General features: G+C 50.5%; 1 protein-coding gene across 1 annotated transcript in view; it reads right to left on the reverse strand.

Moving 5' to 3' along the window:
* The window catches only part of LOC102497203 (napsin-A), a 13,030-nt gene extending 2,983 nt beyond the window's left edge, over positions 1 to 10,047 (reverse strand). The window contains exons 1-4 of the mRNA XM_014586329.2: positions 9,631 to 10,047; positions 1,613 to 1,745; positions 1,407 to 1,530; positions 675 to 976 (exon numbers count right to left, since the gene is read on the reverse strand). Coding sequence (XP_014441815.1) covers positions 675 to 976; positions 1,407 to 1,530; positions 1,613 to 1,745; positions 9,631 to 9,707 — 636 coding nt within the window. The 5' untranslated portion in view covers positions 9,708 to 10,047. The remainder of the gene's footprint in view (positions 1 to 674; positions 977 to 1,406; positions 1,531 to 1,612; positions 1,746 to 9,630) is intronic.
* Between the last annotated feature and the right edge of the window lie 3,522 nt (positions 10,048 to 13,569).

The following is a 13,569-nucleotide window of genomic DNA, read 5'->3' on the forward strand; positions in this document are numbered from 1 at the left end:
AAATTGGTTTCTTTTATAGTTTGTGAGTGATAGCTTAATCAATCCGTTTTGCTTTTTTTTTTTTTTTTTGAAGTATGCTAGGGTTGAAAAGAATCCATCTCCCTTTAGACACAAAAAGTAGATTTGCGGTATGAAGTCCATCGGTCCTGCGTGCGAGTGTCCCTCGCTCTTTATTTTTCCCATTCATAAACGTATCAGATCCGTGAATTCATGGTAGTGTAGCAGACTCATCATTTGAAGCCATTGCTATGAAGACTCAATGCTAGAGGAGAAATGGAGAAGCAAAGAAAAATAGAAAAAAGGAATCTTGGCTGTACATAGCTTGATTTAAGGATTAAGTTAAATAACTTGAGTTAAGGATTGGGTTAAAGTTAGTTTTTTTTTTTTTTTTGGAGAGGTTTTTGCTATAGGGCACATGCACTTGCGAGACAGACAGAGAGAGACAGACAGAGAGACAGAAAGCGAGAAATCACCCCCCGGGGGGATGGTCACGCCGCAGTCCCTTCTCCTCTGTTCTCCTCTCGGGATCTCAGGCACACACGCATACGTGCCCAGCATGAGTTTTAAGCTACCAGGTCTGGGATGCGAACTGCGGTCGACTACGTGGGAGTCCAGCGATACAGCCATTACACTAACTGCTGGTCCCAGGGGCAGTTACTTCTAAGAGGGCATCACCCACTGATCCCCACAGTCCCCAAAAGCATGACTCCCGGGTTGGGGGACCTCTGGAAACAAGGCCCAGCTGCTAGGAAACTTGGCCTCTCTAAGGAAGCCCACGCCTTTCCAGAAAGTCCCACTTCCTGGAGCCTAGGCCGGCTTTTCCAGGCCCAATCCTTCCTGGGCAGAAGGTCACCCACAGTCAGCTTGTCCTTGCTCAGGATTCCGGCTAGCCGCCCCGTTCCATACTGAATGGCAAACTTGGTCCCATTGGGGTGGAAGGAGCTGGATGCTTTCGGATTGAAGCGGTGGTGAAACCCTAGGTCAGAAGGTCAGAGAGTTGTCAGTGAGTGTGGGGGTGTGTTCCCAATGTCTCCTGCCCATTTGACCTTCCTTCTTGTGAGGATATGTCAGAGGGGAAGGGTGTAGAGCCAGTCAGTGGTACAGTGGTAACACATGACGCTCTGAGGCTGACCAACATGGGAAGATTCTGGGTTCGTGTCTAGAGACCTCCCCGAGTACACCAGACACATATGCACCAAGATCCAGGACTGACTGAGGCTGAGGGTGGATCGTGGCTTGGGGACCCTGTTGAGGACACAATCTCTCTACCTTTCTCTCTTGCTCATGGAAGAAATAAATAGCCTTAAAAAACAGAAAGACACTTCAAGAACTTTTGGGAAGCCAGAGCTCAGAATCCCCATCTCCCTTCACTGCATTCAACCTTATTCTCCCCCATGAAGACTCACAGCAAGGGACACTGAAGAAGTGGCATCTTTTGGATGGGACCCAGAGATTTGAGGAGCCAGTATCAAAGACCACAGAGAAGTTCTGCGGAGGCGTTCCCAGCCCAATCTCCCCAAAATATTGAACCTGATGGCAAGAGGAGACAGCAAGTCAGGAGTTTGGTGTGAGGGCACGGGGTGAGGCTCTGGGGCTATGGGCTGTGACTCACATCCATGAAGTTGGAGAGAGGCACAGAACCAGGCTTGTCCCCAGGGGATGGGACCCCCAACCTGGGGGGCGTTTCCCATCCCCTCAAGGTGCTCAAGGTCCTTTGTCCAGGAGGGACTCTACGTAGAGGGATCCTGTAGGGATGAAGGATACCGATGGTTAGAAAGCTGTTCTTCCTGGGGACCTTCTCAAGTAGAAAACAATGACCAGTTAAACACCTCCAAGGCCCTCCAGAAACCTGACAATGACAGCCTCCCACCATGATGACACACCTCTGCAAAGACAAGAGCAAACCCCCAGACCTTACCGAGGACCAGTCTGTATCCAAATACAGACATCTTTGGCTCGTGATGGTCTGACTTGGGGTTTTACGACCTTACAGAGGTGGGAAAGAGATGCGCGTTCAGTGTGAAGTATGAGGATCTCCATTTTGGATCAGCCTTGGCCATTCTCCTTTCCCCGTGACTGCACCCCTATGTGCCTCCCAGTAACTCTTCACTGATAATAACTGTCCTTTCTGATAACACTTTTTCGACTTTTGTAAACCACTCTCTCATAACGAGGCTTGTAGGGTTTTTTTCTTTTTTTTTTTTTTTTTTTTTTTTTTCTTTTTTTTTTTTTTTTTTTTTTTCTTCCCCCCTGCCTTGGAGCTGCAAGGTTTTGGAGTGACTCAGTCCTCTCGCAGTCAGCCGGCTAATAAAGATTCTAATCTGGCTAAAACTGGATGTCCTCTTATTTTCTCACTGATTGGAGTACAAGTGGAAACCATGCTTCCAAATTAATAGTCCACATGCATTTTCAACTTATGATATTTTCAAGGCATAATGGGCTTATTGGGAGATAAACCCATCACAATTGAGGAACATCTGTACCTTTAAAATAAGCCACTTCATGGGGACCAGCAGGTGGTGTGGTGGTTAATGCACTGAACACTCCCACATGGCTGACCAGGGTTTGAGTCCTGAATCTGGTGACTTGCTTTCTTCCTTCCTCTCTCTCTCACTCTCACCCTCTGTCTCTCTCTGATCAAACTAAAAAATAAATGAATGAATAAATTAAATAATTATTAAAAAAAAAAAAACACTTCATGGCCAGTAGATGATGTGGTGGTTAAGGCACTGGACTCCCAAATGGCTGACCACAGTTTGAGTCCTAGACCTTGTGGCCTCCTTTCTTACTTTTCTCTGATCTCTGTCTGTCTCTGGTAAAATTTAATAATAATAATAATCAATTTTTTTTTTTTGGAGAGGTTTTCACTATAGGGCGTGTGCGCTCGCCAGACAGACAGAGAGAGACATAGAGACAGAAAGCGAGAAATCACCCCCCGGGGGGATGGTCACGCTGCAATCCCTTCTCCATTCTCTCGGGATCTTGGGCACACACGCACACATGCCCGGCGTGAGTTTTAAGCCACCAGGTCCGGGATGTGAACTGCGGTCGACTACATGGGAGTCCAGCGACATAGCCATTACGCTAACTGCTGGTTCCCATAAAGCAATTATTTTTAAGAAATTTAAAATAAGCCATTACTGGATGAACAGATTGCATAATGGTTACATCACTGAACTCAAACCATAGTCAACCATGGTTTGAGTCCCATACCCAGCAACTTCAAACTCACAACAGGCAAATGTGTGTGTGTGCCCAAGATTCTGAGAGGAGAATGGAGCAGAAGAGAGTGTAGTGTGGCCATCTCTTCTGGGGAGTGATTTCTCATTCCTCCCCACCTACACTGCCCATCTCTCTACCTCTCAGGAAAGCATTTTTGCCCCATAGTAAAAAACTTTAAAAACCATAAGAGAAAATAAAACACTTACCCAGGACTGCTAGGCAGGCCAGAGAATGCAGGAGAGGACCAGAGGCTTCACTCACTTTAAGACATCAAGACACGCCACAAACACAGCTACCATAGTAACACTCTGTCTGCAAAGACGAGGAGAAGGAATTGTAGCATAACCATTTCCCCGGGTGTGTGTGTGTGTGTGCGTGCTGATTTCTCACTTTCCCTTTCACTGTCTCACTGTCTCTCTCCAGCAAGCACATGCACTCTTTGGCAAATTAAATAATAATAAATTATTTTAAAACAATATTTAAGATTTAAAAAATACTAATAGTGATCAGCAGATAGCATAATGGTTATGTTGCTAGACTCCTACATTGTTGACCGCAGTTAAAGCCTGGACCCGGTGGCTTCAAACTCTCGCTGGGTGTGTGAGTGTGCATGCCCAAAATCCTGAGGAAAATGGAGAAGGGATTGCATAATGGCCATCTTCCCTAGGTGGTGATTTCTTCCCTTCTGTCTCTATCTCTCCGGCAAGTGCATGTACCCTATAACAAAAATGTCTCTCTAAAAAAAAAACCCAAAACACACACCTCAAAATCAAACAAACAAACAAACAGAAAACAGAAAAGAAAGTAAGAGCTCCTAAACACAGGGAAAGATGGTCAACCTTGACAGTTACCAGAGAAAATACAAATGGGGTCAGCTGATGGCATAGTGGTTAAGACGCTGGATTCCCACATGGCCAGCTCTGCTGTTCAAGTCCCAGACCCAGTGGCTTGAGAATCACACCTGGTATGTGTATGTGCATGTCCAAAATCCCAAGAGAGAATGGAGGAAAAGGGACTGTGACCTGGCCATCCCCCTTGAGGATGTTTTCTCACTTTCTATCTCTCTGTCTCTGTCTCTCTCCAGTGTGCACACAGGCTCTATGGCATAAATCTTAAAAAAAAAAAAAAAAAAAAAGAGAGAGAGAGACACCTTGGGCCAGGCAGTGACAACAGGAATACAACCGGACTGTTGTGGGAAAGGTTCTGGGTTTGCCCCTGGACCTCCCTGGGTATGCAGGGCACACACCTGTGGGAGGCTGCGCACTAGCAAATATTGCCGGTTTCTCAGAGAGCAAACAGTTACACAATGCCAAAAGCCATGATTAGCTTCCCTTCAAAACCACACCTTCGAAACCATACTCTAATTGGCCACTAGAATCCCTCATATTTGCATATCCGGCACTTCATGATTGGTCCAAAAGCAACCAATCATAACCCATCTTTTACAACCAATCACAGCCCACCAACATGTATATAACCATGATCCCTGGCCCACAATCTCCAGACGACACAGATGACCAAGAAGACCCTGAAGAGTTGTAACACCGCGTCATCTCCGGACGACCCTGAAGAGTTGTAACACTGCATTGTCTCCGTGCTGTACTGTGCTGCCCACAATAAACGGACGACCCTGAAGACACTGTGTCGTCTCCGTGTTGTAACACTGCGTGCGTCATCTCTGCGCCGCTCGTCCCGTCTCTCACTCCTTCCCTCAGGAAACCTGTTCGACTGTCCTCCTGGGTCGGGACACACACCCACACCCAAGTGAGCCGGCCGCTGGGACTGGGGATGCATAGTGACACAAAGACACTGTTGGGAACGTACCCCCCATATGGAAAAAATAAGTAAACTGAAATCAAACAAAAAAGAGTGAGAAACGTTGTTTCACCCTGCAGATGGCATAAAAGTGAGAGCATTTACTGTTGGCCAGGGGGCGTCAGCTGATACAAATTTTCTGGAGCATGATTTACCAAATATGCATCAAAGCCTTCAAATTGTACCTACCTTTTAATTTTTTAAAGAATTGTTTTATTTAACTTTATTTATTTACTTAAATTTGACCAGGGAGGGTCAAAGCGAGAGAGGGCGGGTTAAGTGAGAAAGCAAACCACGAGGTCTGGGACTCGAACTGCACTTGGCTTTGTGGGAGTCCAACGCCCTTAACCACCACACCACCTGCCGGTCCCCTTTTACTGATTTTTAAAGTTTATTTTTATTTATTTTATTTACTTATTCTATGAGAGAGAGAAAGAGAGAACTAGAGAGACCCCAAGAGGGTCTTGGCACCATAGTGCCCCCGCAGTCTCAGCTGGTAGGCCATAGACACACTCGTGTGACCCTGGTGTGCTCAGGGAGACCTTGGGACTCCAATGTGGGACCTTCCCATGTGGAAGTGAGCCAGGGATTAGACCCAGTGAGTAGGTAAATAGGGCAGGATCCCCATGGAAGGGTCACCACGATAGCAAATGGATACACACATATAAGTTACAACCAGCTTATAAAATGGAGTCACTCTGGTCAAGCTTTTTATTTTTTTGAGAGTTTTTTTTCTATAGGGCATGTGTGCTTGCCAGAAAGAGAGAGAGAAATTGAGAAATCACCCCCCAGGGAGGATGGCCATGCCACAATCCCTTCTCCATTCTCCTCTCGGGATCTTGGGCACGCACCTACACGTGCCCGGCGTGAGTTTAAGCCACTAGGTCCAGACTCGAACTGTGGTCGGCTACATGGGAGTTCAGTGACATAGCCATTATGCTAACTGCTGGTCCCTGGTCAAGCTTTTGAGAAGGTCACTCACTGCTCTCACTGGAGATCAAGCGTGAGCTCTGACGACCTGCTCACCGCTTCTCACAGCCGGAGCTGTCTCACAGCGCTTGATCATTCAGGGCCTACCAGGGGATGCTTCCAGACCCTCTTGAAGAGCCCTCCTCCCACCCTCCCCACCCGGCTCTGGGCACCAGGAGGGTTGTTATCTTCTTTCTGCTGCCCCAGATACACACACAGAGGCACCCCTGGGATGAGACCCCAAGTCAACATCGAGACACGGATGCTCATCCCTTCGAAGACCCCCCTGGGTGTGTGTGATGAGATCAATAAATTCCTCACCCGAGAGGTGTGCAGGTGCGGGAAAAAGTCCGGGAAACCAAAAAGTCGGGTACTAGGACAGGCCTTCCCCTGCTAAAGACTCATCACCAACCCCCAGGAGAAAAGACACCCAGCCCCACGCCCAGAGCAGGTGTCCTTCTCTGGCAGCCGTCCGTGCCTTTCAGGCATGGGGGTGTATTTCCTTGCTATTAGAAATCTCTACTTTTCTATTAAAACTTCTCTTTTCCTACTTCACATGCGTTTGTGATGTCACTCGGAGTCTCAGGACCGGGGTCTTAGAGCTCTGGACCTAAAGGACCCGAGGTGACAACGGGGCAGTGGGGGGTGCGCGCCCAGCTCCACCCTCCAGCAGCGCCCCCTGCAGGCAGCTCAGTCCCTGCGCGCGCCTTTTGAGCAGCACGAAGCCTGTCAGTGAGCTGGCGTTTCTCTCAACGTGGCCAGTCCTCTGCATACCGCTTCTTACTTCTCATAGTCAGCTTCCCAGAGACCAAACAAGCCTAAATAAATACAGGAAGCCTGAATGGAGCCTCTCATAGAGATTAAACCCCCCAGCTCAGTATTCTTGGCAGCCCAATTTCCGGGACATTCGGTGCTGAGAGCTCTGATCTGTCTTTCCTCTCTAACAAGCTCTCCACCTCACTGCTCCTTCTCAGTGTCTGCGTCTCTAATTCTTCGTGAGCATGAGACAGAGACTTGGGGTCGCTGCTGTCCCTGCATTGGGAGCTGGGCGCGCACCCCCCCACTGCCCCGTTGTCACCTCGCTGCACCAGAAGCGACTGCGCGGTGCCGCACCACCTCCCGACCTGCACACCCTTTAACCCGAGAGCTTCGGTCCCAGGCTCTCCCGGGCAGGCGCCGATTGGCAGGACAGTAAGATGTGTCCGAGGCGGCATCCAGTCTGGCAGCGGGAAACTGCCCCGCCCGCAGTGCGCGTGGCTCAGCTCTGCCGGGGGCCCACGTAGAACTCCGACCGCTGGAAAGGAGGACGCGGCTCTCTCTGCAGGCCTTGGTCCTTGAACTCAGCGTGAAGCAAACGCACCAGGACAGGGGATGTCAGACCAGGGGTGTGGAGCAAACCTTCCTGCATAGACCTGGGGAGCCCCAAGCCCCCCTCTACCTGCCCACAAAGGCGTGCACACAGGCGGGCTCCTTTAAACTGCGTTTTCACAGTGGATGGCAGGCTGGGTCTGGCCCTTGAGCTGAGTGTCTGCCAACCCTTGAGCCAGGGCACAAGTTGAAGTCCAGACCTCTGAGTTGGTGATTAAGTGGGCCTGGGAGGAGCCCAGGAATCGGCACCTCTCACCAGTTTCCTGTAACTCACTGCATTCTGAGACCCACCATTCTTGTCATTGACTTGCAAAATGGCGTAATCTATTCCTTCAAAAAACTGGTGAAGCAGCAGCAGGTGGCATGATGGTTAAGCCTGTGGACCCCCACATGGCTGAGAGTCCTGACCTGACACCTTGCTTTCTCACTTTCCCTCTTGCGTGCTCTCTCTCTCTCACTCTCGCTCTGTCCTTCGCTGGTCAAATGAAAGAAAGAGAGAAAGAGAGAAAGAGGAAGAGAGAGAAAGAGAAAGAGAGAAAGAGAGAAAGAGGAAGAGAGAGAAAGAGAAAGAGAGAAAGAGAGAAAGAGGAAGAGAGAGAAAGAGAAAGAGAGAAAGAGAGAAAGAGGAAGAGAGAGAAAGAGAAAGAGAGAAAGAGAAAGAGAGAAAGAGAAAGAGAGAAAGAAAGAGAAAGGAAGGAAGGAAGGAAGGGAGGGAGGAAGGGAGGGTGCCAGCAGCTAGTATGGTGGTTAAGGCCTGTGGACTCCCACATGACTGATAGCAGTTCAAGTCCCAGAACTGGTGACTTTCTTTCTCTCTCTCTTTCTCTCTCATACTCTGTTCCTCTCTGGTCACATTTTAAAAAAATGATTAAATAAATAAAGTTAAATAAAATAACTCTTAAAAAAAAAGCTGATTAAGAGACTTCAGGGGCAGTGGTCTTTCTCTGCCTGCCTCTGGTCACGCTTCAGGCACTGACCCTCACTCACACCAGGCCTGTGACTCAGTCTTTGAGAGGCACAAGAATGTGAAGTGGGAAATGCTTCCTGGAAGGGCACTCCCCACTCCATCACAAGTTCCAAGTTCCGGTGGGGACAGGGTGCAGGAGGGGTGGGAGGAAAGCCAGCAGGTGCCACGGAGGGGAAAGTGTTGGGTGGATCCCACATGTCCAACTGCGTGGTTTGGGTCCCAGACCCTGCAGCTTGAGAATCACACTGGGCACACGTGCTTGCCCGAAATCTCAGGAGGAGAGCAGAGGAGAAGAGATTGTGGCGTGGCCAGCGCTTTCTCATTCTCCCTCTCCTTGTCTCTCTCCAGCAAGTACACTCACCCTCTCGCCACTGGTTTTTGTTTGTTTGTTTTCTAAACGGGGGAAGTTCTTGGGACCAGCAGTTGGCATAATGGCTATGTCGTTGGACTCCCATGTAGTTGACTGCAGTTCGAGTCCTGGCCCTGGTGGCTTAAACTCACACCGGATACATGTGCTGCATGCCCAAGAATTTCTCACTTTCTGTCTCTCTGTCTCTCTCTGTCTTTCTGGTGAGTGCATGCCCTATATAGCAAAAACATCTCAAAAACAAAAACAAAAACAACAACAACAACAAAAGAAAAACTAAAGAGAAGAGTTCCAGGGGGTGAGAGAAGAGGGAGGGAGAGACTGGGGAGTCTTCAGAGGAAGGTGGGGGCAGTGCTCCAAATCTGGACTTCGATTTTTTTGTGCTCTTTGTTTTTGATTTTGCTTTTGCTTTTAGACAGAGCCTCTATCATAATCCCCCTGCCTCAGCCTCCCAGGTAGCTGGGACCATAGGGCCTCCCGTGTGGCTTTCAGGGTGCACAGAGAACTGAAGCCTGGCCTCCTCTGTGGCCTCAGCCTCCCAGCAACGGTGCCCCGTGTACCCGGCCACGGCCACGGCTGTGGTGGCTCAGGGGAATGTCAGGTACCACAGGGCTGGAGACCCAGTTCCAGATAGCAGAGCTGGGTGGGACCCACTGGGGCTCCCCAAAACCTGTCCTGAGGGGAGAGGAGGTTCTCAATTGAGTCTGACCACAGGGATCTTGGACTGAAAAGGGCGTGGGTCTTAGATACCCAGGGGAGCCTCTGGCCAGGGGGAGCCTGGTTTAGAGACCCCAGGACCCGAGAAAGAGAAGTCGGGACTCTGGGGCGCTGGGTTGGGAGTCACTGAGCTGGGGAGCCCCAGGCTACAAAGGCCAGAGGTGGAGCCGTCCCAGGGTCGGGGTGGTGGGAGGGGTCCCCATACCGGACCAGCTGGGCATTCAGCAGCGGCAGGAGCAACAGCAGGGACAGCAGCAGTCGTGGTGGCAGTGGAGGAGGCATCTCTGGGGAGCCTGTGTGGATCCAGGCGTCCTGGGGCCCCTTTTCTTTCCCCAGAGGCTCCACCCTGTCCAGGCCCCACCTCCAGATCAGGAGTGATCAGGACAGGAAGGGCCACGTGGGGTCAGCAAGTGCGAGGAGGATGGCACATCCACAGGGGAAGGTCCCTGCAGCGCTGTGCAGAGTCCCCAGAAGAGAAGCGGAGCTGTGTCCCTGGCGCTCCTCCCTCCAGGTTTGGTGGTGGTGGTGGGGTCTTCTCAGCGGGGACCATCACCCAATCCCCATCGTGTAGTAGGTGTAGCTTTTCATTCTAACTTTCACTTCACTTTTCTGAGACTCATTAACCACAAGTGTGTCCTTGGGCAAGTGAGAGGAACAGACCGTGTGGAGGGCAGGGGGAGGGTCAGAGCAGATGTCACGGGAGGGCCCACGTGGGGAAGCCCGCGGTGGTTATCATCTTATTTGGACCTTACTGGAACACACACAGTAGATTCACCCAAACAGTCCTGCCACCATCCAAAACACGTAGAAATTATTAGTAGTGTCTCCATCTGCTTACTCCCCCCCTTCGCAATGAAGCACCTTAAGATTTTTTTTTAAGAATTATTTATTTATGTAATTACATTTGCTATTATTTCTTTAATTTGACCAGTGACAGTGAGAAACAAAGAAAGGGAAAGTGAGAAAGCAAGCTGTCAGGTCCAGGACTTGAACTGCGGTCAGCCATGTGGGAATCCAGCGCCTTTATCCACCCAGCTACCTGCCGGCCCCTCTTTTTTATTTAGAAGGGTTTTTTTTGTTTGTCTTTTGTTTTTGTTTTTTCCTTTGGGCGTGTGTGCTCACCAGGGAGAGAGAGAGAGAGGCAGAGACAGAGAGAGGGAAAGTAAGAAATCACCCCCCAGGGGGGATGACCACAGGGCAGTCCTTTCTCCTCCATTCTCTCGGGATCTGGGGCTCATGCACATGTACGCAGTGAGAGCTTCAAGCCACCAGGTCTGAACCTTGAATCGCAGTGGGCAGGTGGGAGTCCAGCGATGCAACTGCTACACCATCTGCTGGCCCAGGAACTTCTCCAGTTTTGACAAGCATCCAAAATCTCGTGAAAACGCAGTTTCCTGACCCAGTGGATAAAGGAGCCGATCCCACGGGGCCGACTGCGTGGCTAGAGTCCCAGCCCCAGCGGCTTGAAAACCGCACCAGGCATGTGCTGGCGTGCCCCGGATCTCAGGGCGGGGAGGGGCTCGCCGCGTGGCCACGCCCCATTGAGGCGTTCTCTCCCCCTCCCCTCTCTGTTTCTCTGCCTCTCTCTGCTGAGCACACGCACCCCCACCCCGGGGTCATAAAGACAATACAGATTCCTGGACGCCACCTCAGAGATTCTGGTCTGTAGCTGGGAGAGGGCCCAGGAGCCTGCATTTGTAAACAAGCGCCCCGATGGTGGGGCCGCAGCATTTCTGAGAACGTCTGCTCTGCCTTGTGGGCTTTCTAGCTCACACTGACATGTTCCAGCTGCCGAGTCTGAGTCTCGAACCATGAAGCCGGCCACGCGTGATCCAGCGCCTTAACCTCCACACCGTCTGGTGGCCAAGTGTTCACTCTCTTAACCTTGTTTCCGTGGCTCCTCATGTGAATGTAGGGGAACATATTAAAACTGTAACCCTGAGGCCAGCAGGTGGCACGGCGGTTAAGGTGCTAGACTCCCACGTGAACTACTGTGGCTCGAGTCTCTGATCTGGCAGCTTGCGTTCTGGTTTTCCCTCTCTCCCTTTCTCTGCCTTTCTGGTGAGCACATGTGCTCTATAGCAAACTAAAATAATGATAATAAATTGATTAAATTAATGCTTTTTATAAATGCTTTTTAAAATACTGTAGCACTCACAGCAGGGAAGTACCTGGGGACCAGTCCATGGGGCTGCTTGAGCTTCCTCACAACATGGCAGACCCCAGCACAGCCACGATGGAAGCCGCATTTCCCTGTGATGGAGCTTGGCCTCCTCATGGTCACACAGCTTAGCCCTTGCTCACTGTGGAAAGAGTCTGCATGAATTTGGGAAAGCCACGAGGTGGGGACAGTTGGGGACTGTCTCAGAGGCCGGCTGCCCAGGGGAGTGTGATTCCAGAAGGAGTGCGTGAGTTATGCTGTGTGTGCAATTAACGTGACCATAGAGTGCTGGGGAAGGAAGGAAGAGGATAGGTGGGACGAGGGGACAGAATGGAGAAAAGCGGGTGGGGTCAAGGGATTGGCGACCCCAGTGGCATCGCAGAATCGAAGAGCCTCAGGGGAGCTGGTGCCATTCCCTCTGACCCCATCTCCTCTCCTCTCCGCTTCTCACTCTGCTCAGGCCCCCTGGCCTCCTCTGCGTCCCTCAGATACCACCCCACTCTGCCTCTGGGCCTTTGCGTGAGCTGCTCTGCCTGAGCCAAGGGAAGACCTCATCACTGTCTATTCTACGTCAGCGCTTTGCTTGAAGGCTACCTCCTTCACGAGCCTGCCCTGACCGCCTTACTGAGAATCACATTTTTTTTTTTTGAGAGGTTTTTGCTATAGGGCATGTACATGTACGCTTGCCAGAAAGACAGAGAGAGACAGACAGAAAGTGAAAAAATCACCTCTCGGGGGGATGGCCACACCGCAGTACCTTCTTCACTCTCCTCTTGGGATCTTGGGCACGCACGCATACGCACATGGCATGCGTTTAAGTCACCGGGTCTGGGATTCGAACCACAGTAGACTATATGGGAGTCTAGCGATATAGACATTACGCCAACTACTGGTCCTGAGAATCATACAGTTCTACCCCCCATGTTCCCAGACAATTTGACCCTGCTCTGCTTTTAGATACCAATTATCTTTTTCAATTTTTAAAAATATTTATTTGTAGGACCAGCAGTTAGTGTAATGGCTATGTCGCTGGACTCCCATGTAGTCGACCGCTGTTTGAGTCCTCAGACTCGGTGGTTTTAACTCACGCCTGGTGTGTGTGCGCGTGCGTTCCCAAGATCTCTAGAGGAGAATGGAGAAGGGATTGCAGCGTGGCCATCCCCCCTGGGGGGTGTTTTCACGCTTTCTGTCTCTCTTTCTGGGGACCGCATGTGCCTTGTAGGAAAAATCTCTCAAAAAAATAGTATGCAGGGATACCAGTAGGTGGTATAGTGGTTAAAGCACTGGACACTCCCACATGGTCAACCATGGTTCGAGTCCCAGACCTGGTGGCTTGCTTTCTCACTTTCTCTCTGGTCAAATTAAAATAAATGAATAAATACAATTAAGTAAATAATTCAAAAAAGTATGCGGATACAGATATCGTAAGATCTGTTTATACTCTCTGAGGAAAAGACTTTGGGACAATTTTCATCTTCTATTCAAGTATTATGATATTTTTTACCTTTTTGATAGTGGGAGACTAGGGGGTTTTATTTGTAATTCTTTCCAGTAACCAAAATACACCTTCTGGATCCAGATTGATAATTTAACTGAATTAAAACCAACAAGTAGTGAGACGCCAAACCCAGAAAATTTGTAACAGCAGAAGCGGCGACCACGGTTGAAGCCGGCGAAAAGCAGCCACGGCCGGGCGGCTCCGGCGGAGCTCGCGGGGACCGGGGCGGCCACGCCCCCTGCAGGCCGGCGTCCACCGTGCGGCCCGGAACTCTGCTGCCGGCCCCCGGGAGCGCCCCGGCGGAACACACTTCCGGGGAGGACGGGACTTCCGTGCGGGGCACGGATTTGGCGGGTCCCCAACGGACCGGAAGTGCATCACCGTTCGCTCCACGCCCCTCTCCGGAAGTGACGCATGGCGGGGTTGCCGGAAGAAGTGGCGAAGTTACTTTTGAGAGGACTCGAGTAGCGGCGACTTGTCGGGGG

This window comes from Tupaia chinensis, unplaced genomic scaffold (assembly GCF_000334495.1).
Source record: "Tupaia chinensis unplaced genomic scaffold, TupChi_1.0 Scaffold000129_1, whole genome shotgun sequence".
NCBI lineage: Eukaryota > Metazoa > Chordata > Mammalia > Scandentia > Tupaiidae > Tupaia > Tupaia belangeri.